The sequence below is a fragment of the Mustela erminea genome, chromosome 10 (genome assembly GCF_009829155.1).
Source record: "Mustela erminea isolate mMusErm1 chromosome 10, mMusErm1.Pri, whole genome shotgun sequence".
NCBI lineage: Eukaryota > Metazoa > Chordata > Mammalia > Carnivora > Mustelidae > Mustela > Mustela erminea.
This window is the reverse complement of record NC_045623.1, coordinates 72,166,460-72,191,110: the sequence shown is the minus strand read 5'-3', so window position 1 is coordinate 72,191,110 and position 24,651 is coordinate 72,166,460. Positions and strand designations below refer to the sequence as shown.

Below are 24,651 nucleotides of genomic sequence, written 5' to 3'. Positions count from 1 at the left end.
CCACAGTGAATATGTCAGCTAACATCGTGCTATCTAAGGGTTACGATTTTATTATCTAGATAACTCATTTTGGGTGGGAGAGCTCACTCTGAACTGATGTTGGTGGCATGGTGTGTTATCTCAGTGTGCAGTGTGGTCTTCAAGGACCAGTGATCCTCATGACCACATGCACGGTCCCCGCCCTGGTTGGCTGATTCCCATGGTAACTGGGAAGAGGCAGGAAAGTACTGCCTAGTTCCGACACTTCCATTCCCTGCTCTCTGAGAGATAAGAACTGTTGAAATTAGCATGTTAATATTTGATTCAAAACAAAGAACATCCCTGCCTTGTGATAACTCCATGTTCATGACCCAGATGCACCTGTCCTCATGAATATTTATTTTAAATTCTAATTTGCTCAGTAGACCGTTTTCCTAGAGGGCTCAGGGAGGTAAACCGCAGGATGCTCCCATGACAATAATTGTGGTTTCCATCCCTCCATCACTGGAGTCCCCAAACCCTCAAGCCAGCTACCAGAAGCCCAGGACTTGGGCACGAGTGGCAGGGAAGCAACAAGAACTTAGTTACCTGGGCAGCTAGGGAAGTACAACTAATGCCAAACAATGTTTAGCCCAAAGTCATCCTTCTTGGGCTCAGGAACAGAACCACACTCTGTGTGTGTGTGTGTGTGGGTGTGGGGGTGTGTGTGTGTGCGCGCGCACCCACACCCACACACATACACACACTCCTCGACAACATCCCTTGGAATCATCTCTGTGGCTCCCCGCAGGTACGAGCCCCAGGGGCAGAAGCCCTCCCAGCACTCCCCCCCCCCCCCCCGCCACCCACCCCGCAGGGTCACCTGCTGCTCTAAGTACACTGGCCGAGACCATGGCTGGGGGTCATGATAGGGGTGCTTCAGCGTTCTTCCATCTTCATAGTGCACCTTACCTTCCCGCCCACTATTTTATTCACTTACTATGTTTACTCTTGGCTGCCTATCTGTTCCCACTAGAATGTAAGATGCACAAGGGCCCTGAACACTGTTTTGTTTTGGAGGGGCAATTTCAGCACCCAGGCGCTCCCTGATAGACAGCAGACGCATCAGTAATCACATGTTGAATGACCGCTAAACTGAATGGATAGCTAAGCCACTGGGAGTGGTCAAAAGAAAGACAAGGGCCCTGGCAAGCCCCTGGCAGAGGTCCTATCTGCAGTTTTTCCCCTGGTGTCATTAACACATCACAGCCCTGTGTCCCAGGGCCATGGAGCCTCAGAATCATGCAGACCCTAAGATATCAGGCAGTCTCTACCATTAGTTCCTCATTAACATAGGAAATGGGCTTTGCTTACCATTCCTGACCTCCACTATTATCACTGAAGCCTGGAGGTTTTGTTTGCTTGTTAGTTTTTCTTTCCCCAACCGATCCACAGGTGGGGGGCTGACAACTCCCTACCTGGGGTGGGTGCAAATACGCGGTCCTGGGTACATCTGCTCTCCCAGGCAGGGTGCAGCAGGCAGCACAACGGGCTTGTCTTCCCCTCAACCCGCCTTGGGCACTTTCTAGTACGCTGACACTCCTGCTCAGCCTGTCACACGTAGCATCCACAAGATCTTCACACCTTGCAAGAATGGAACCACACCACCTTTCAGAGGCTCAGTCCAACAGTGACCTGCTCAAGGTCACAGAGCCAGCCAGGCACAGACTTGGGATTTGAACCCAGGCCTCCCAGCACCCATTTCACAGAAAAGAAAATAGACCAGGAGGGAGCCACAGTTTGTGTAAGTCATACCGTAGGGATCGGTGAGTGACTGATCTATGCCAGCCTCTAAGGAAGGGACTTCCTCCAGCCATCTCCTCTACCCCGCACCTAGCCTAGGGCCAGGCCCAGGTAGACGAATGAACAAAGGCGTGGTCATAAAGCCTGAAGAGATCAGATCTCATTTGAAGCAAAAACCAAATGTAATCAGAATTCACAAACCTGGTCTCTGCAGAACCAGCCGTGGATTTCAGCGGGACAAGCAACGAAAGTTGCCAGGTCCCAGGCAAGCCAGCAGTGATGTCATCCACCCCACTGTGTCCTCATGACCAAGATAGGGGCACAGGCCTTCTCTTGAGGCTACGCCTTCACCATGCCTGACTCCACTTTCCCCACTGTTCCCACACCCTCATTCCATCCCTTCTTCCCGGTTGGCCAGATCCCTTTCGCAACACATACAGGGAAGGCTCCTACAGGCCTCTCCTCAGATTCTGTCCAGTCTTGACCCAAGTTCAACTACTTATCCTCTTGAAGACCTCAACAAATACTGGTGAACAAATGACTGGGTCCATGGTTGAATTATCAGAGGCCTCTACTGTCTTAAGTTCTCATTATCCAACCCCTGGGCAATTTTATTACACATCTCTTCCCTCCACAAATATTTATTCAGTCCTTACTACATAAGGGGCACAGTACTAGGCTCTGGCATACAGCAGGCAGCAAAGAAGAGCACCACTCCAACAGGCCCATTGACCTGGGTCTCCTTTTCTCTCCGTTTGAACACTTTTGCGCTTATTTTCGAATTACGCTTCTACAGCTGATCTGAGTCTCCTCTCTCTGCACTCAGCAACTTTCAGCACCTCCCACTGCCTACTGAGAAATGCTTAAATTCCTTACACTGACCCTGAAGACCTCCTGACACCGAGCTGACCCCTCTACCTCTAGCCTCCTCCCTGGTCCACCAGTCCTTCTTTCCCTCCGTGACCAGCCCCTGCCTGAGATGCCCTTCTCATCAGCACCAACCCACTACTGCTGTGTAACAAACCATCCCCAAGGTTTCGCAGCTTAAGTCAATAAGCACTTACTTTCACTGTGGGTTGGTAGGCACCCAGCTGATCAGGATGAGCATGGCTGGGTTCAAGCTGGGGCTTGACCCTCCATCAAGGCCGAGGCTCAGGGCTGCTGTGTTCACTCTGGGCCCCAGCCCCGAGGGGCAAAAGCCACCCGATGGCAGAGGCATGAGAGGGTGCTCGCCTCACATCTATGAACATCTCCCTGGCCAGAGCGCGTCTACATGACGGAGCCCAAAGTCCAGGAACCAGTGAGTACACTCTCCCCAACATGAAGCCAAAGCAAGTCACAAGGCCAAACCCTCCATCACTGGAGCCCGGGGAGTGAACATTTTTTCCAGCAGTAAGCTAAGTTAACACCCCACTGCTGCCTAATGAAACTGGACAGGCGGTAAGAGATCGGGCTTTGGAAATTGAAGGCCTACATACCCGACTTTCTGAGGACCTCCAATACAGTTTCCTCTCCCAATACTGCACTCATGCAGTACGTGGGCACTGAGAACCTACCGTGTGTAGGAATACCATGCCAGCCCCTGAGTCAGACGGGGAATCAATCAGTTATCTCCCTGCTCCCCTGGTGCTATGAATGAGGCCCCTCACCCTCTCAATGCCAGCTCTCCTATCCACAAAGTAGGCGGAAGAAACCTGGCAATACACAAGAAAACAGTGGGACACAGGTGGCCTTGGGTGCAGTTAGAATGGAGAACACAGAACGCCACTTCTACACAGAAGACCACTTCTCCCATAAGCCCCGGCTAGTGAATCCTGCAGAAAGCGATCACTCACCGATCTAAATCCTTGAAACAATTACCATGTGGTCCTCCAACCAATGAGAATTTGCTAAGATTCCCCATGGGCTAGGTAGGCCTACTTGGCCATAGCTCCCTGCCCTCATACACACTACCTCCCAGTGGGAAGACAGGTGGCTTCTTCCTGCATTCCTACAGTGCCCAGACCAGCACCATGCCCACCACAGGTGACCAGAGCCTCCTGGTGCCCAAGGCTCAGGAACCTCCTAGGTTCAAAGACTGAGATTTCCACCAAAGCCCCCACCCCAAGCCAGAAAGAAAAATGCAGTTAATGAGAGCGATCTGGACTTTTCTTTGCATCCCCACCACCCCTCCAACCCCACCCTAGGGTGAGACCTCCCGAAGTGATTCAGTGTTACAGTTGAGGATGTAGCATATCGACTTTGTTAGAGGGTGTGCTTTGGTGGTATCTCATGGCCCCCGTTCTGGGGGATAGGCCATAATTTGACTTTTCCAACCCTTTCTCCCTCCAATTCCTTAACAGAAACCTTGACCACATGGCCCAGCAGGTGCCCTTCAAATTCACAGCTCTGTTTCCACCTCTTCCAGGGAGTCCTCCCTGATGACTCCAGGTATACTGGGGACACATGCATTCTCTCTGGGAGCCAACTGTACATGTCTGGTTCTGTCCTCTTCACCCACATTCTATCCCCTTACTACGTTTATGTCTTACCTGCTCACCCACACAGGGACCATGGCCCACACCAAAGACAGCATCACATGGTAGCTGGTGTTGATCAAACACTCACTGACTGCCTTTCCTGCAGAGATAAGTCAACACCAGCCAACCCAGGCTTACTCGGCGGCAGCTGGGACAGGAAAAGCTAGACTCCTTAAGGCTGGGTGCTGGGAGAGGCACGAGGGCATCCAACACAGGGCCTGGTAGCCAGGACCCTCGGGAACTGGTCCTCGATCTGCACCCAGACTGCCTGCCGTGGCCGTCCAGCATCGGCATTTCCTAATTCAACAGTGTAAATTCTGAGAAGGGCAATGTCTGAATCAACAGACTACTGCTTGGGTCCTTGCGAGTGCAGGATATAGCCCGAAGGTGCTCCTACCCTGGTCCCGCCAGAGAGTCTCAGAGTGGAGCTTCTCTGATGAATTCGCAGGATCTAAACTTTCACCACCGAAAAGCGCTCCTTCCCCAGCCTCCCCTAACTGCAGTATGGGCACTAGCATGGATCCACATGTGCAAGCGTGTGCCAGTGTTTTTCCTCTCCACCAGCAGCTCACCAGATGCCTTGCAAGTTCCACCTTCAAAAGTGAGCCAAACCCACCTTCCCCTGTTCCCCAGCAGGTCCAAGCCACCATTATCCCTCCGCCACACCCACTCGGTCCCCCAGCTTCCTCTGCTCTGGCTCCCAGGAGAGCCCATTAGGATCGCCCCTGCTTCAAACCAACGGCTTCAGCTGTTGGAAGGAAATCCAAACACCTTCCTGGAATTGGAAGGTCTCACTCCACCTCCTCTCTGCTCCACCTGCTGATGCCGTCCCGTGCACAAAGTGCTCTGGTCACAACATTCTATCTGTTCCTTCAATGAACCCCAGGGCTGTGGCATCTGCTGTTCCTTCTGCCCCAAACGGGCTTGCCCCAGGTGTACATGGCTAGCTCTTCCTTACCCTCGAGATTCAGCTAGAAAGGCACCTGCTCCCCAGAGCCTAAGCAAACAAAGCAGCTGCCCCACTCCGGCTTCCTGCCTCTGCCCCTGCACTGTGGTCTCTCCCTAACTGATTGCCCTTTTTTGTTGTTAATGTTCTTTATATCCTTATCACACTCTGAATTTACTTACTTATTTATTCATTATTAAATCCTCACTCAAAAATTCCGTGTAGGACAAGAACCTTTTCTGTCACCTTCACCACTTTATTTTCAGCATCTGTGAGAGTACCCAGCACATAGCAACCATTCAAAACACATCAACTGGAGGGGGAGCAAAACTCCCCCCTCCTTAGGCATGGGATGCTCATAGTGACTGCTTTCCAGCATGTACAGTATGGAAAGATGGGGGCGGGGAGGGAAGAGTAACTTCATAGTGGAGAAATCGGACAAACACTGCTGAGCCAGATGATCAAGATCAGTATCAACAGTGATGAGCCAGGTTCATAGTGTGTGCCCTTGATATGATATCTCTGGTCTTCCTCCCTTGAATGCATAGCATCCAATAATAAGAAAACACCCAAACAAGTCCCAATTGAGGGACACATATCTGGTTAATACTCAATATCAAGGTCATCAAAAACAGGGGAAGTCTGAGAAATTCTCATAGCCGAGAGAAGTCAAAGCCAAGATGACAGTAAACAATATGGTATCCTGGATGGGATCCTGGAACAGAAAATGGACCTTAGGGAAACAGTGAGGAAATCTGCATGAAGTCCGGACTTTAGTTCATAAGAAAGCATCAGTATTGGTGCACTCATCAGGAGAAATGTACCATATATTTTTTTTTTAAAGAAACGCACCATATTAATGTTAGATCTCAGTAAGAGAGCGAACTGGGTACTATTTTCTCGATAATTCTGCAAATCCAAAACTGCTCTAAAATTTTAAAAAATTTATTTAAAAAAACACTTGTTAGGTGACTGTAAGAATTCCCTGAGCCCAGACTCCAGCAATGATGTCAGAAAAGAGAGGAACTCCTGAAGTCTAGTAAGTGGTCAGTGCTACTGTGTGCGTAGCGTTGCTTTATCAAGCGCATATCCTGAGACATCAGCCCTCCCCTCGCTGAACTTGCAGTGTTCAAAATGAGGCAAGTTGGGGTCAATGAAAAAAATAACAAATCCTGCCCTCTCAGAGGATGAATCACATTTTCCCACTGCTCTTAAGTCAATCAGCCGCAAGCACAATTCCGGCTTAGCAATGAGCTCCTAACCGAGCTGGGGGTTCATGTGCCACCCACAGTGAAGATGGCCCAACACGACACTCTCTCCCAAAGGGTCAAATTGTATGGTACAGACTACAAATGGCACAGATGTTCAGCAAGGACAAAGTGTGGGAGCTGGGGCAATCAAGGAGGCCTTCCTGCAGGAAGGGCCAGGCTAGCTCTGGAAGAAGAGACAGGATTTACATAGACAGGATGAAGGAGGGAGGGCATGCTGGGCCAGGATCATAGCATAAGCAGAGCCAGGGTGTCCAGGTCCACCTGCAGGGAGCGGTCTGATGAGGGCTGTGGCATTCCCCCAGGAGAGCCATGGAAGAGGAAGTTGCTAAGCTGAGCCCAGCTGGACCAGAGAAAACTTTGAAATCCTCCCAGACTTTGAAGGCCAGGAATCAACACCTCCTCCTTCCTGAAATGCCTGGGTTACAGTAAGCCCTCCCTCCACCCTCCCCTAGCTCTCACACTTGGCTTCCTTCTTCCTTTTCACGGGCTGTTTGCAGTCCTGTCCCATCTCTCCCACCTACCTGTAAGCCTCCCCAGGCAAGGTCCTTTTCTACCTGCTCTAGAGGGTCCTGCACACAGTAACGGCTCAAAGAAACATCTGGTGAATGGCTAAAAGGAAGAGATCTTTAAAGATGGGGCACAACCTAAGACACCAGGACTCTACCCATCCTACAACAGGGAGGTCTGCCAGGTCTGTTGAAAGTCCACACTAAATAGAATAGATGATGCCTCCTCCACCATCTCACTGGTCCTCTCTCCCTGCTCTGTGGTTTCCTTCAGCACTCACCCCACCCCTGAACCCCTTGCCCATCACTCTCAGCCATTCACCAAACATTAGCTAGCTGACCAGCTACTAGGTGCCAGGCACGTTCTAGGTGCTAAGGACACAAGTCCACAGACAGAGATTTCCACTCTCACGGGATCGACATTCCAATGATCGGGTGAAGGGCAAAAGGAAAATAAGTAAGTAAAACACACGGAATGCCAATTGGTGACAGGTGCCATTGGAGGAAAAAGACAGGGAAGGACAGGGAGTTTGAGGGAGTGATTTGAAATTTTTAATAGGTGGCCATGGGAGACCTCATTTGAGAAAAGGCCTGAGGGAGGTGGGGGCAGGGATTTTTTTTCCTTCTGTGTTTACTGATCCATGCCTGGCACCAAGAGCAGTACCTGGCATGCAGCGGGCAGGGAAGAATGAGGGCGGGAATGAGGGTGTGGGGCAGGTTAATTCATTTTTTAATTAAACTTATTTTTATTTTGAGATAATTAGAGATTCACATGCAGCTGTCAGAAGGAGTACCCTTCACCCAATTTCCCCCCATGGTGACATCTTACGTGACCACAGTACAATATCAAAACCAGGAAAGTGACATGGTCACAAGGCACCGACGTGAGTCAGATTACCCCAGTTTGACACATACGTGCTGCGTACATGTGCGTGGTGTATTTAGTTCCATGCAATTGTAAGGATTAATCCATTTTTAAGGCGCAATGAGGAGCCAACTTGGAAGCGTCCACAGTCGAAGGAAAGAGGGGTGAAGGGAGTCACCATCACTCAGAAGGCTGGGCACTCTCACACAGGGGAGCTCCATTCAACTCCCACAGCCATTCTAAGAAGGCAGGTATTCCAATCCCCATTTTACATATGTGAAAACTGAGGGGCTCAGAGAAGGTAGGTACTTATTGGAAGCCACACAGTTGATAGGCAGAGACCAGAACCCCAAACCCATGACTGTCTGGTCCCTTCCCTGGGCTCTTTCCTGAACGCAACAAGGGCCTGCACAGAAAAGCATAAGAAGGAGATACCCAGAGGAAAGCCAGGCTCCTCCAGCAGACCCTGGAAAAGAGAGGATGTGATGGAGGAATTGGCGAAGAAGTCTCCGGGATTCTAAGTCAGAGAGAACAGAAGTCTCACTCACAGAAAGAAGGCTGGAGAGCGAGAGCGTTCTAAAGCAGGTGAGAAGGGGGATGTCCCGGCTCAGCGCAGATCTGCTGTGTGGTCTTGGGCAAGTCAATGTATATCTCTGGGCTCACGTCCCTCACTGTACAGGAGTGAGAATGGCCACCCATCCCATTTGCTCTAAGGCCAAAGAGAGATGAAAAGGTGGCTCTTGAAAAGCAGAAGTGCCAGAGCAACTGCCAAAACCAGAATGAAGAACTCAACCCAGCGGCCCAGACCGCCTGTGGTCTCCCAACGAGAATGACTGGCTCGCTCTCCCAAAGATAAAAATGCCGAATTGAGGTCAGCACACACAGAGACTCTCACTTTGTTTATAAGAGGCGGAGAGTGTGTGTTCCTATTAAGTGCCTTCAAATCTCTGCGATGATGAGAGACCCAAGGCTGTTTACCACTGTGGATACTTACTTCCCTCATATACAAATCAGCTTGGGGGCCGTCAGAGCCGACGGCCCCTCACACAGCAGGCGTCTGCCACCCCGCCACCCCCGCTCTTCCCCAGTGCCCACACATGGTTTGAATTTATGGGTTTTAGCAGCTTTCATTTATATTGTGTGAGGATCACGGAATGACCAGCAAACAGAAGCTCTGTTCTGGGCCCTGGAAAAAAAACACGGAAGTGTGAGGATGGAGGGGGAGGGGGGCTGGGAAGATCCCTCCGACCCCAGGAGAAGCGGCTCCCACCCACGGGGTGGCCCAGGGGAAGCCCCGAGGGCCCCCGCGGGACTGGGGGATCAGCGCAAAACCACAGCCCCACAGAGACAGCCAGAGCGTGAGGGCGCTCAGGGGCCACGGCCACGCAGAGCCAAACGCCTGGGTGCCACAGTGGGAAACGCAGGCTGCTGCCTAGATGTTTCGCCTCCTGCAACCAAACATCTGGAAATCTGGGAACAATGTGGGGTGCGGTTAGGGACTTTCTGTTTTCCTCCCGGATACTCAGGCGATGATGTGTGATAGAACTGGTAATTTTACAGCGACACCCAGCATCCCTACGTGATACTGGGAGCCAGGCCCTTGGCAAACCCAGATTCGTCAGAGGAGGCTCCTGCCCTCAAAGAACTTCAGTCTGCATAAACATATAAAAGACAATAAAATAAAAAATGCCCTTTCCCAGTGAGGTCAGAGCCAGTTTAGAAAGTGGCTCTGCGGCAGCAGGGGTGTGGTTTATGGTCTATGGGAGCTTACTCACACCCGCTAACGGCCGCTAACGGCTGTCTGTGAGGGGAGGGAGCTTCCCCCGTCACACTGCTGGACTCCCAACCCAGTGCTCTCACTATTTAAATACGATTTATAGACCGCAGAGCCCTCTGACCCCCACTTCGGCTTGAGGAACATTCCGGAACCACCTGCCTCTGCCTCTCGCCACTCCCATTCTGAACAGGTGGAATCCCCCAAGTCAGCCATCAAAAGGGTCACATGAAATGCAGGGCCCTGTTGTCCCACAGTAACTACTTTAGAAATGGGGGTCAGGGACTCCGACTCCCCCACAAAAGACCCTGTGATACAGAACTACAGCTGGTCTCATTCAGCTGCCAGACACTTGTAGGATCTAGCTCTGAGAGAAAGAAAACACCCCAAAGTTCCTTCCTATTCCAGAAGCTGAGAGTCCTCCTTTGGCTCAGCAGTGAGAACATCCTGGATCCAATGAGAGGAAAGACCCTCCTACGTCACCTCCTTCCTTCAAGCCAAGGGGCTTGAGAATTTCCAGGCAGGCCTGGGTCTGATGAGTGAATGAATTGCAAAATATCGGAGTGGGGGACAGTGACCCCCCAACACACTCCGGATCGAGCCCAAACTTCTTAACGGGTTGGTGAAGGCTCCACGGTGTGGCCCATGAGCCTCTCTGGCCAATCCCCTGGTCTCCCATGGCCCCTGCAAACATTCTCCACATGTGACTAAGGACAGTTCCTCTTCTGGGATCAGTATCACCGGTGCCAGCCCCATACACGCTGTCCCTCCTGACCCTGGGAACACCATCTGTCCTCTACTTCCAAGTACAGGTGGCATTATACTAAAGCCAAGCCAGGTACTGATGAGGAGGGGTCGTCTACCATCTACCAATGGAACATCTTCACCAGCAAAGACAGTTCCTGGACAGCAAGGACACAGTCCCCTCCACCTTGGTAGCATCTGTAGAACTTCCAGAATTCCTGAGCCCCCACAGAGGCCCAGCCGCCATGGGGGTGGAGGCTCAGGCTCAGCGCTCACCAAGGACACACAGGTAGGAGCTGCTATTCTGTCCATCTCCTGACACACATAACAGGGACTCTGTAGGCCCAGGGGCTGGGGGTGGCCCTCTGTCCCATTTCCTGCTCCCGCACCCACACTAGAGAGCTGGGCAGAGCAGCAATGTTACAACTGTAAACCTTCACTTCGTCTGGGCCCTCAGCCTGCCCTGCCATCCCCTCACCAGCCACGGCCAGCTTCTGCCCTCGGTCCTCAGCAGAGCCTCGTTCCTCCCAGGTCCTGGCCAACGGCCCTGCTCCCCCTCTTCTAACCAGAGCTGCAGCCTTCCTCAGGCGGGAACCTCAGAAGTCTCAACTCCCTGCCCCTCCCAACCTCTTATACCCCTGGTCTGGAAGAAGTGCGCCCTCTCCCCGCCCTCCCCAGACTCCAGTTCCTTTCAGCGGATGCCGGAAAATTGGAAGTCCAGGCTCTGCTGCCAGTCTTCTGGTTTAAATTCTAGATCCTCCATCCACTGGCTGTGTCCCCCTGGGTAAACGCATTAATCCATCTATGGCTCAGTCTTGTCCCCTTCAAAATGGGGCTGAGAAACCACGGCTGCCTGAGACACAGCAGTGAGGACGAGGTGGGGCAGCGCAGGTGACAGCCTCAGGCCCAGCCCCAGTGCCCCTGTAGGGAGCCACCTCTCCCCTCCAGTCTCCTCAACCACGGCTTCCACTCCAGCCCCCACAGTCATCGCCAAACCCCAAAGCGTGGACCTGCGCTTGGCACATCGTCGCTCCCACTAGCGCTTGTCCAACAAACAGTGAAGGCAGGGATGAATGGACGAACAGTTTTGCAGTAGCTAAACCCATTAGCAACGCATTAACAGGGTACAGGTATCCCTTGCTCCGGGAAAATTCGCTTTACGCCACTTCTCTTTTACAGAAGACCTACATTACTACCTGTTTCCACCAACCGGAAGAAATCCGAAGAGGATTACTTTAGGAAAAGGGGCAAGACGGGGAAGTAGCACGCAGTATTTGTTTGGTAGCGAGCCATCAGAGAGGGGCCGAGAGCACTGGGAGCAGCAGACCGGGAGGCCCACCCCGCCGCACTCCTCCCGGGGAACCGCACTCAGCATGTCAGCGCCAAGCCGCCACAGCTCCCGGAGGTGCCTGGGAGTACCTGTGCCTTATCTTGGGTGTGCACCGGTTAGCAAGACGTGTGCTAAGTATCAGGAAAGCTTGAGAAGTTATTTTCTGGGTCTGGGCATGCTCACAAGTTTTTCCATATAAATTAACGACGATTGCTTCTTTGCTTTGCACCATAGGAACCCCCCCGCTGTGGGATCGCAGGAGAAACCTGTGTTTCTCTCTGGGAGAAAGAGAAGAGGAAAAATACCTGCACACCAAGAAAGACTGAAAGCACAGAGTGCTCGGGGGTTAATCAAGTCCTTCCCAGGCTTTATCCCTCAATTCTCCCCACCACTTGGGAGTTGTTGCTGTTAACATTCAACTGAACTCTGCAGTGGAGGGAAAGGACCCTTAGATAGGGAATCTGCCCAGGTCATGATTGAGCCCGTGACAGAGCTGGGCTCCGAGCCTGGGTCTCCAGCCTACATTTTTCAATCGCTCTGTCTAGTGTGTCCTTACTCCAGGGAGCAGTGCGAAATCACAGGGAAGCCAAACCAGGAAGGACGCAGTTGGACATTATACACCACAGATGGTCAGCAAAAAAGGATCACGCTCTGGGTGGTCGGGCCCCACGGTTCCAATCAGGTCAGCTAAGCATACACATCCCTGCTCTGGGTGATGCTCAGGGCTTGAGAGCCTCGGGGATCAAGGACCATCTTCCTTGTGGGCTGGGTTTCACCTCAAGACTGTGTGAACATGAGCCAATTACAGTCATTACAAGGACCACGACTTCAACCAGCAGGGTTAGCATTCAGCACCTCGAGCTGCATGCCAGGCGCTCGGGCGAGGTGGTTTTGTAGGCATTACCTCATTTACTCTTCACGACACACCAGGGGGGAAATACTATGCTAACCCCGTTTTGTCAGATGTGAAAACATACCCCAGCCCTCCAGCCAGAGTGGTGTAGTGGGAATTCCGACTCCAGTCCGGTCTCTCTACGAATGTAGCAGAAGATCTAAGCACAAATCCTGGCTCCACCATTTTGCACAAAGTACTTAGCCTCAATTTCCTCAAAATGCTGAAAATAATAGCTGCCTTTCAGGACTGTTATAGGAATTTACTGTGACACACCAGGGACCTAGCGCGGGACAGGCACTAAGCAACAATGGCTCTCTTGGGGGCTGGATAGGAAAAGGCAGAATCAAGTTAACAGAGGGAGGGATGGAAACACTTCTCTGCCTGCCCTCTGCATGTTCCCAACCTGGAAATTCTGACTAACAGTCCACTTGCTTCCCCTCACAACTTTTTGCCACCCCCATCTCCCAGGGTCCCAGAGCCCCTTCGACCTGCAAGATCTCCACCAAGAACACTGCATTCCTTTCTCACCACCCTCTTGGCAAAACTACACGGATGGGAGCAGAATAATAGAAAACCACCTGCCAGACTACCAGCAGGCCTAAGCATGGGGCTTTTGTCATGCTGGGTCAACTAAACATCCCAGTCAAGGTCAAGTACAATGACCAAGTATTATTACCACTGAGGTCCAGCAGTGTCTCAGTTTACCCTTCCCACGACCAGCCCAGAGCTCTTCCAGAGGAACGGCAGCCCCACTAGCGGGTCTGGTGTTGGAAAATGTCTCATAATCCAACAGATGCTTCCAGCCACCCAGCTGGGGAGGCTGGGGGAGTGAAGCATTGGGAGTTGAAAAAAACGGAAGGAGGGGCAGGAAACTGAGGTAGGCCCTAGTAGGTGTCCTCGTGGGGGAGGGGAGGAAGAGTGGTAAAGCCAGTTAAAGACTGAAAATTGCAAAGCGGGATGCAAATGATTGGAATTACCTCTGCCAAGTACACTTCTGTCTCCTCTCAGACTCAAGGCTGAGCGGTTCAAGGAATGGAAACCCTGTGAACCAAGGCTGAGCCAGAGAGATTTCCAAAAGGCTTTCTCCGCCCGCATCTTCCTTTTCAAAGGGCTTTAAAATGGGACCGGGACTTGAATGACGAATGGCCTAGAAGGCGCATTAAGTCCCCAGGAGGTAATACCGGCCAGGAAACTTTAAATAACCTTAATAGGGAGGAAGCAGGTAAGTCCTTGAAACAGAAGAAGCGGAAGGGGAAAAAAGCCTCGCCTTTTAACTTTGCCCTGCGGCTTCCCGGGCTGGGCTGGCCCCGGTGGGCGCGGCTCGCCCCGAGGTGCAGCTCGTGCCACCCGCCGCGGCCCCTCCCGCCCGCCGCACTTCTAAAGAAACGTGCACTGGAGCTCGCGGGGCCAGAGAGGTGGCCGCGCGGCCGGGTCAAAGCGGACCCAGCTCCCAGACCGCCGGGCTCCATCCTGCGCTCGGTCCCAAGGGGCGGCAGGCTGCGGCCGCGGAAGGCAGACCCCAAGCCCGCGGTTTCCTTCGGCCTCTCCTGGCCGCAGCCCACGCAGCAGGACGGCGGGTCCCGCCCCAGCGTCCGGTGTAGGCACCGCCAGTCTCCCGGGCCTAGCACCCCGCAGCACCGGCCTGCTAACTTTTATTACGCTTTAAGATATCGACCTCATCTAGGCTTCCTCGGGGAAGCCTTCCCAGATCTTCCCAGGACAGTGTTCCCCCAACACCAGGTTACAGGCGGCGACCTCCCTCAACCTCCTCCCCACTCCAAAAGGAAGCAGCTCCCGGAAAAAGCAACATCGTTCTTGATCACGTTTGGATGTCCAGCACTTATCCCAATGTCTGGCACAAAGTGGGAGCTACAAAGCACTTCTCGTGCTAATTTAAAAATCCAACAGTAAGTGTGAGCTAGTGTTCCCTGAGTGCGAGTTTTGCATCTGGTACTGTACTACAGTGCTTTACACTAAGCAAGAAATCCTCCAAGGGCAGGATAAAGGTGACTGAGGAGAAGACTGAGGCACAGAAATGTCATATACCTAGTTCAAGGTTACTGACACTCCCAAGGTTACTGAAACTCCCAGTTTCCCAAGGAATTCAGTGATCCTGGACACTGAAGGAGCCTGGGGCTGTCCCCAGCCAAGGCTTTGCAGAAGTGGGGGTTCTGAGCGGAGTCCGTGCCCTTGCTATGTAAATAAAGACTAAGTCTTATTTTTAAAGGTAGAGTGCAGACCAGGATGTTCCTCTGAATGAGGGAGGCAGGGAGGACGCTTTACACAAAAGATTTAAGAGCCAATGAGAAGCAAATCTTAACACTTCCCCCTGCTCTTCCTGACCTGATGGGAAGAGTGAACCCCAAGAATAAAAGGTGACAAACAAGGTCTCAGCTCAGGGCAGGGGAGCTATTTGCCCTGCCTGTAGGGGAGGGAGGAAGTGGTCAGATGCTGATCCCAAATCTCCCACCTTACCCAGTCAGGGGAGGGACAGACCCCACCAGCAGGTGCCACCGCACCTGTCCTGTCGTCCCAGGCTGTCACCCAAAGGTGGCACAGGGCTCTGGGTTGCATGGGCCTGGCCTGTGACTTGGCTTTTTTCAGGGGCACTCAGGCATTTGGGGGGATCCCGATACAACTCACCCACTGATAGAGTCTGAATGTGTCTTCCTCACCCTAATTCATATGTTGAAGCCCAAGCCCCCACAATGATGGTATTAGGAGACGGAGAGTTTATGACATAATTCAGTTTAGAAGAGGTCATGAAGGTGGGGACCTTGTGACAGGCTTAGTGCCCTTATGAGACATCAGAATGCTAGCTCTTTCCCACTTTCAACTCAACTCATCTCTCTCTCTCTCTCTCCCACTCTCTCTTGCTCTGTCCACCTCTCCCACCCCAGTCTCAGACTTCCAGCCTCCAGCAAAGTAAATTTCTGTTGTTTGAGCCACACGGTCTATGGGATTTTGTTATTCTAGCAGTCCGTAGACTGAGACACCCATCGATCCTCCAAAGACACAATGCTTTTTTGCAATATATACAAATATTGAATCAGTACGCTGTACACCTGAATGTTATGTTAATTATACCTCAATTTTAAAAAGACATAAATAAATAAATGAAAAAGTCCCACAGTGCTGAAAATCAATTACATCATAGCATCTAAACACAAACTGCTGAGTTAGCATTAGGTGGTGTCTGCCCACAGCATACAATCCAGCGACCACGGATTAAAGTCTGGCTATAAAGGGGCATTGGAAGAGTCCAGGCTTTAAAAATGATTGCCCTTAGGAATCCTAACCACTTCAGAGGAGTCCGAGTCAGCCGAACAATAAATACTGGAAAGGGCTGTCAGGTAGAAGGAACAGCAGAAGCCTGTGCATGGAGGCATGACCAAGGACTGTGTGGCAGAGAGGGAGGGAGCCAGAACTAGAAGAGGTCAGCATCACGGGGGCCCAAAATCCAAGTAGCCAGTAAGGGATAAAATAAAACATTTTAAACGGAAAATAAAGTGGGACAGTAGTGAGCCTGGAGAGGCTCAAATGTGCTATGGATAGTAAAGAGGAGGGGAAAAAGAGCCCTTTGTTTGCAAGTAACAGATGAGGAAGAGAAAGTGTTCTAGGATGGAGAGAGAGAGAAATCCAGTAGCGCCCACGGATGTCACAAAGTGCTGACCAAATGGGCCAGCAATGGGACTGAACTCTTCTGCTGTCTCAGGTAGGAAGTCTGAGGACTTTCGGTGAATACAGAGGCCAAGAGGCGGCCCTTTCTTAGCATCCAGGGCTGCCAACACCCCAACCACAGAATACACCGCAAAGCCCCAACTTTAGAACAGGAGCACATTCTGTCTAATTTTGTAATCAATTGTGAGCTTAGCTGGTGCTAGATGTTGAATCGCGGTCTATTAGGAAAGAAAAGACTGTCTCGGTAATACTTACAAAGTAAAATATGTGTGGAGAGAATATCATAAAATGTCATAAGAAGAAATTCCACAGAGGGAAAGAACATAGAACGTACGTGACTGGGTCACCAGGGAAAGCTTTGGCCTGAGTCTTCCAGAGTAGATTAGATTTAGGAGCATTCCAGGAAGACTTCTTGGAGGAGGCAGAGCTTTGAGCAGAGCCTTGGAAATCGCACAAGATTCAGAATTAGAAGAGAAAGGGAGGAAATTCCTGGAGAGGGAGGGGGCTCAGCAAAGCAACAGTGTTTCCAAGCTTGGGGCAACAGTTTTGTGTTCCAGCGGATATACTGCGTAGATTTAAAAGCCTGTGATCTCAAGGAGCTGCTAGGCGAGACAGCTTGGCAGCCGCTGAGCACAACTGAAGGCTGGGCCACCAGCTGCCTGTGGATTAAGTAGGCGGACAGAGAGCCAGTGATGGGGGATAAAAGGGAGTGAAGTGGATACTACTTAGAAGCAAACTCAAGCAGGGAAGAACGCTGCCAGGCCATGGCTGTCCTCGCATTCTTCAGCTCCCTCCCTTGGAAAGCTGCATTACCAGGCGACCTCTTCCTGGCTTTGAGAGATGGCCAAATGGGAACTATTAACAAAGGCACATTCCCATTTTTATCTCCGTCACAGAGTGCTTCCCCGCTCACGCTTTCTCCCTGTGGCCCGGGATCGGGCTGGCGGGTTGTGGGAAGGAGATCAATGTGTTTGCCGATGGGGCTTCTTGGAATTCTTGAGGACTGGTCCCTTCCAACTCTTAAGATTTTAGAAGTCTGTGTCTATGAGCTGAAAATTCTTCAAAGCTCAGCGGCTAGGATTTCATGATGTGAAGATTCTTCGAGTCAAAAAATGCCTCTGAGCCTCATGTTCTAAGATTTCACCATTCTTAGATTCCCCGAGCCGCCGGGTCCTGGCGTATGATTCAGAGAGTATGCAAGTGTGGAAGACTTCACGCTGTGAGCTTCTGATCCCAAGACTAGACTATTTCATGACATCTTGGTCACCTCTGGCTTTCTGGCCTCGCTCTCCTTTGATGGTGGTACCTAAGCCATCCTGTGTGTCTGCTCCTGAGTTTGTTTTCCTCCTGCCACATGTTGGGAAAATATATTCCATGTTCAAGTGTGAGTTACCCAGGTCAAGGAGAGCGGACAGAGCCTGCCGAGCCAGCAGGGATTCTCAGCAAACCGCTCTCCATGCACACAAAGAACCTGGGATTACGCATGCCTGGGGTCAGTGCTAGGGGGTCCCCAGAGGGACTTCATAACATGTGATACACATTGGCTGAACAACTCCCAACCACAGAGCTCCAGTAGGAGACAGCAGATGGGGCGGGCTGCAGAAGCACCAGGCAAAGGTGAGGCTGGAGGGCCCTTGTCTCTTGGTCTAGGATCTGGTGTTACTAGGCTAGCTTGTTCTGATCCAACTCTGATTGAGGGGCTCGCACCCCCTGGGTGACCTCTGGGGAGAAGAGGACTCAGCATGACCTGGGAGTCTCGGGGAGGTGTCTGTTCCCTTCATTCCTGGAAGGGCACAGAGATCTGATAGGAGGCCCTGAGTAGGGACCAGAGCTGCAGGCTCGAGGGACCAGGGTCATTGCTGCTGTGGCTGCTGTGGAGACTCAGGGAGGGTGGGAGAACTTGAGAATGGCCACTCCTGCAGGATGGGAAATGAGAGACATGTTCTGAAATATGGGCACATACAATAGGAAGAGAAAGGACGAACAGAGTCTCCTTGCGAGGTGTGGAGAACCAGGACGCAAGAGAGACTAATATACAGTTGCTCTATGCCTCAGTTGGTACGGCTTTAAAATGGGACTAATGATCCCCACTCTCCCTGGCTCGACAGTGAACTCTCTGCAGCTAAAGACTAGGCCATTCCCAGGTCTGCCCCCAGCACTGCACCGCCCAGCACAGGAAGGCACTCGGGCTGAGTGAGTGAGGAAGCCAGTGAGGGAAAGGAGCCCCAGGGAAGGAGAGGCTCCGAGGTTGGGCAGGTGTCCAGGGGCTGTGCCACGGCAGGCTGGGCTCTCTGCTCCACAGACTGGCAGCGGGAGGCAGCAGGATCACCCACCGGAACCAACAGGCTTCCAGATAATTAGGTATCAGCAGCGGCCTGCCGAAGATTAGACTATCAGCCCCGCCCAGGCTCAAAACCTCAGGGTGGCCCCGGGCCTTTAAGATGTGGGGGCCAGAGACAAGTGCCGGAGAAGTCAGAATGGGGCTGACCCTGGAAATTATCCAGCCAACCCCTCGAGGAACAGAGGGAGCAACTGAGGCCCAGAGAGGGAAAAGGACTAGCCCAAAGTCACAGGCAAGGGAGGAATGAGGTGAGGGCTAGAGCCTGCTTTGTAGGTGCACTACCCACTTGATGATGTCGACATTTTGTGTCCCTGTAGGAACGCATGGAGCTATTCAAGTTCAAGGAGGAGGTTCCCCACTGTGGCTTATACAGTCTCCATTCATTCTCCATTCACTCATCCCTTAGTGCAGGATGGCAGAAGGGAAGCATGGTCATCGCATGGTGTCTGACCATTCATTCATTCATTCTTTCATTCCCCAAGTATTTGTTGAGCACCTAATAACATGTGCTGGCCCCTCAGGGTATAAGTACAGGCACTCTGACTATAGGGAGACTCTTCTTTGTTCAACCGTGCTGACTTAGCCAGTGTTAGGGGCACAGATTCACAGTGGTCCCTTGGAAAGCTAGGGACTCCTTCCAAGAAAGCAACTCATGCGCAGAATGTCTTTGGGAACTTCTATTTTAGAATCACCTTCAGATCCAATTTATAAGCCAAGGAGAAAATCAATTTGGGCCCATTTCAATGATCTCTATCATATTTTATTTAATTTTTGGCAAAAAATGATTATCTCCCCCCAACTCCAACACACACACACACACACACACACACACACGCACGCACACATCACCAGGTAGTGTCATCTGACTACTAAAAACAAAAATGAACTCATCTTTCAGATGTCCGAAAAGCTTGGGCTCTAGCATCAGACACACCTGAGTTGGAATGCTGAGTCCCCCAGCCTGGCTGTGTGAACACTGCCCCCATTTATTGTCTGTCAAAGAGACATGATGATATGACTTGTCACATCTCCATGAGCACCAGAGAATGTGTACTTATGAAGTATAACACAGGGCCCTGTGTGGAGGCAGAGCTCAATCAATGATGGTTTCATGGTTTCTAACTCTCTAGTAGAGGGGGCTGAAGAATTTTACAAACTTTCTAGACACCCTTGGCCACTATGCCTGAGGGCTCAAGCTTTATACACATCGGGTGGGTAACGTCCACATGTCTGTTACAACACAGCCAAGTACAGAATGGCGGAGTCCTTGCTATGTTGTGCCTGGAGAAGTACGGACTTAGAGGCATTCTCATCCAGTGTGTCCACTGTTCCGGGTTGGGGAGGACTGAGGCCCCCTAGAGGGAGAAGGACATCCCCTGATTAGCCCTGCTAGTTAGTGGCAGCCAGTGCCAGTCTCGGGAGGCAGCCGACAGAGCTGATTGAAATCTGCAGGTCCCAAGATTGTCACAAGATCTGGACTCAAGGCTCAGGCATCCTCAGGTCCCCGTGGGCAGGGGCTGCCACCACCCCACTCCAGTGTTGCTCTGCTCTACAAAGGACGGGCGTGGATATGGCTGATGGAGAAGGTGCTACAGGGCAGAGATGAGGCGTCCCCTGGCACCTTCCTCTTCCCCTGTCCTGGAGCCCTGCCCTAACTATTTCCCAAGCACAGGACCTACATCGAAGTAGTCATTTTACACACAAGCAGTGTCTTCTCATTGCCTCACAAAACCCCCTCGATTGTGGAAGGCCGGTCACCCCTGCCCCATTTGACAGACGGCAACACCAAGTTATACCTGAGTCATTGGCTTTAGAGCCAGAGCAGGGACTGAAACCCAGAAGCAAGTCTGCTGTCTCTCAGCTGCTGTGTGAGCTGTCTAACACAGCAGGGCCTTCACCATCATCACTCCAGCCCCATAGCCAAACAAAATACTTTCTCTGTAAGTAGAGGTGCTCCAAGAAGTAAAATGTTAGGCTCTTGAGCCCTAAAGGGGAGAAAGAAACAGCAGGAAGGACTGAAGGAAGAATCGGAGAAGGACAGGAAATACGGAGTGGGCACAGGGCAGCAGGAAGCGGGAAGGCTTCTTTTAGGGCCAGCTAGACTGGCTCTGTTCCTCATCAGCCACGTGACCTTGGGCAAGTAGTCCAGACTTTCTGAGTGCTCACCTGAGCCAGCATCCACCAAAATTGAAAAGCTGCCTCCTGCGTGCAGGGGGCCTGGCAGGTGGAATGGAGTCCAACTGTCCCGTGGAATGTCAGGCCTGGAAGGGGCTTCAATAATGACCTAATCCTGGCATCTCATCTCATAGGCAGGAAAAACCAGGCCAAGAGAGGGGAACTGACTTGCCCAAGGTCACACTGCAAACCCACGTTCATGCTGGGCCCAGCCCTCTCAGTTTATATTGAAATCAGAGACCAGACACGTTTTCAGGGGCTCCTCCTCCCCATGGAATCCTAAAATGTACGCTTTCTTTCTCCTCTTAGCAAAGGAAACATGTGCGATTTCTGCCTAGAAGAAAATATAAAAATTTGAGAAATACTAAAACTCAAACTAAAACCCTAGCTCTTAACAAAAAGTCTCTCTCTTTAAAGGTTCCTTTTTCCCGCCTTCCTCTCTCATTGTTTCCCTGCACCAAATATTTTGCAATAACAGTAATGCTGAGAGGAAAGAAAAAATAAAAATCTGATGCACTTAACAGATATTTTGGTACAATAATGCATCACAGATGTTCATATCAAACTGTGCACGCGCACATACAATTTTACGGAGAAGGCTGCTCGTTTCTGACTTTGGGGTTGAGGACCCTTAACACGGCCATCCGCCCAAGCCCTGGAATCCCTCCCTTCCCAGTCAGCCCGCAGCTGCCCACGGGGATGGAGGAGAGATTTCAGCACCTCGCTCCAAAATGATAACAGGACAAATTGGCGGGGCTCGGACACTCTGGCAGGTGGTGAAGGGTGTGCAGATTAGGGAACCAAGAGGAGTCCTGCTTTCTTTTGTTCCGGGCTTGCTTCCTACATCCCTCTTGAGGAGCTCGACCCAAGAACAATTTTAACAGCGCGCCCAGGCTGGTGGATGGGGTGGGCGCATTTTTGAAACCAGAGATTTGAGTCCGTTTGATCTTCAAACATGGGCTTTGGAGACTGTCAGCGGGCTCCTTGCTGGCCGATAAATGGCTCTCGGGAACTTTTCCTAAAACGTAACTTCACACACTTGCCAGCAAATGTTTTCAACCTACCAAAGCCGTCATTTGGTTGAACAGCAGCGTTTCCAGACACCGAAGAAAGATAGTTTTGTTGTTTTAAGAGAGACAGATTAAAGCCGGGGGCTCTCGCACCAGAGGGCTCTCTAGGCTCCCTCTAGCTCTCCTCCGATTCCTCTGTGGTTGGTACAAAGAGGGTACGGACAGGGATCTCAGATGCCCCACCTCCCCGGCCTAAAAAAGATATCGAGGCCAGACGTGAGGTCTCTGAACAGAGAGGCCTCCCACAAACCTGCCTCCAAAATGAGATGGGCGGTGAGCACTGTGGAGCCCGACACAGATAATATCAGCTCCCGAGGCTGGCAAGAGAAAAGTCACTTCAGAGGGAGAAAGCCGCTATGTGCAGAGGCTTCAGGGCCCGGGCCAGAGAATGCACAGGATTTTCCCCCGTGGAGAAGGAGTCAGGCGTAGTCAGAACCCTGCGGGGCGTGACTAACTGCCCCAATATTCCTGCCACTGGGGCCCTCTGGGTAAGGACTCCACAATTATGGGAGAGCCAGCAGGAGAACCGACAAACCCGCCTTTCATTTGGCCGGCAAATCAATCTGGCTTCTTACCTCCCCGGGGACAATATTGCATTTCCCCTGGAAAAACAAAGGCCAGAAGATCTCCAAAGGGGGATCGGTTTCTGCCACTGTTTCCCTGGGGAAGAGTCTGCCACATCCTGGGAGAGGCAAGCAGGTCTGGTCCCAGTGGTAGTTTCTAGCCTGGCCAACTTACGAGGCTGCCTCCTGAACGGAGAAACATGCCTTGGGGGCTGCACCCCACCCGGCTCCTTGGCCCAAGCCCTGTTTTTGCGCCTCCTTGCCAGAGCCACCAGCCCTGATGTGGAGCCCCTGTCTCCAGATTGACAGCCTGTCCTCCAGGCACAGATGTGAACTCATTGTTCCCAGGGTCTCCGAGCTGAGTTTGGGGCCAGTGAGTTACAAGTGACCTCTGCCCACGGAGATGGGGCTTTTAATGACATTTTGCTGGATCAGGTCTCTGGCAGCTGGAGACTTTAAACCTCCAAAGCTCTTCCCTTCCCCCACTGCCCCTACTCTCGAGGTCCAGAAACCAGAACTGTCAACCTTTAAGTGAACACACTGCTCTGAAATTATTAACCCCAAAACTCTCCTTGTTGACTTTCTCCAGGCCCAGGGAGGCAGTCCGAGGGTCGCCTAGAGCCATGCAAGAGCAGGCCCAGGCTGGTGGACGGGGTGCGCAACTCAGCAGTGCTTAACCCTCAACAGTCAGCCAGAGTCATGGGGCACTGGGTCCACGACACATCCCCTGCCCCCAAAGCTGCATGACTCCCTCTGCGTACCCTCTGTCCATACACGCTGCTGCCCAGGCAGGCTCACGGAATCGCCTCAGGACAGCCTCCTGCTCCTGAGACCCCGGGGGCCTCGGTGAAGCTGGACACAAACCTGCAGCTTTGTTCTTTTTGTTTTCCTCACTCTGATGCTCCCAGGAAAATTCTTTCCGCTCAGGCAAGCACAGCAAGTGGGGAGTGCCTAACCCAACAGGTAGCACGTTGAGATAGAAGCAGACACCCCAACTCTTAGCCCGAATTCTAGCACATACCAGCTTGCCCCCCGACCCACCACTCAAGGCGCCCGAGAGGTGACTCTCCACCCGAAAGAGCCTCTCCCATAGGAAAGAGCCTCTCCCATAGGAAGGCGCCTGAAGGAGGAAGGCTATCGGAGAGAAAGACAGCAGGGCTGCCCGGTTCAGCCAAGCGCCTACCTGGGAGAAGTTGAGCCCATTAAGAGGGTGGCACTGCTCCTCCACCCGCTCCACGGCCCCGGTGCTCTTCTTCATCCTCTCGGCCTGCTGGGCCAGGTAGAGATCCAGCACGGGCACGCCGCGGGAGCGCACATCCGTCTCCGTGAGCGAGTTGACCATGAGCATCACCCACACGGGTCTCTTGCGCTCCCAGTTGCCCGCGATGGCGTTGAACAGGTAGTCGGCATAGAGCCCCTTGCCCCGCTGCGCCGGCGTCATCCACGAGGGCATCATCAGCTTCACGTAGTCCAGGTGGCGCTTCAGGCGCCAGTAGAGCTCCCGCGGCAGCACGTCCTGCAGGTTCTCGCCGTGCGGGAGCAGCTGGCAGCTGGCCAGCGCTGAGATGGTATAGGGGTCGGTCAGGTCCAGCTCAAAGTAGACGCGAGCGCTGGCCTGAAAGGCTGCCTTGGAGTTGTCCGGGATGAAGTCCCACACGCGCGTGTAGGGCACGTGGATGGTGCCAAAAAGGTACGCCGGGGGGTCACGCCGGATCGTCCACAGGAAGGAGTTCAGCTCCCTCTGCTGCAGTGGGAGAGAAGGCAGGCAGTGAGGCTGCAGGCAGTGCAGGAAACCTGGGGTAGCCTAGGGAGACGTGGGTAGGGGTGGGTTGGGAGGCAGAGGCCCACGAGGGCTCAGGGCAAGAGCAAGGACTTCGGAAGCAGGAAGACCCACATTCAAATGCCGCCTTTGTCCTGTCTCAGCTGCATGACCTTAAGCACACTGTTCCACTTCCCACAGACTCGGTTTCCCCATCTGTGAAATGGGGGTGAAAGCAGCACCTCAGGGGACGGTGACAAGAGAAAACACCCGTTAGTGAGCCCTAAGAGCAGCGCCAGGCACAGAGGAGGCACGCACCAAAGGAAGCTCTCGTTCCGATTAGCTTTCCCTGTGAGGGCCAAGGACCGCTGCAGCACCTGAGAACATTCGTGCCCGGCCAAGCCAAACCTTCCCCGGTGGTGTTGCGTGTGGAGGGTGGGGGAGAGGGGGA

At 52.3% G+C, this 24,651-nt stretch overlaps 1 protein-coding gene across 1 annotated transcript in view; it reads right to left on the bottom strand.

The window, feature by feature from the left end:
• TRABD2B (TraB domain containing 2B) overlaps positions 1-24,651 on the bottom strand; it is a 199,759-nt gene that overhangs the window by 172,868 nt on the left and 2,240 nt on the right. Inside the window, exon 2 of the mRNA XM_032361501.1 lies at positions 23,625-24,185. Within this exon, the coding sequence (XP_032217392.1) occupies positions 23,625-24,185 (561 nt within the window). The remainder of the gene's footprint in view (positions 1-23,624; positions 24,186-24,651) is intronic.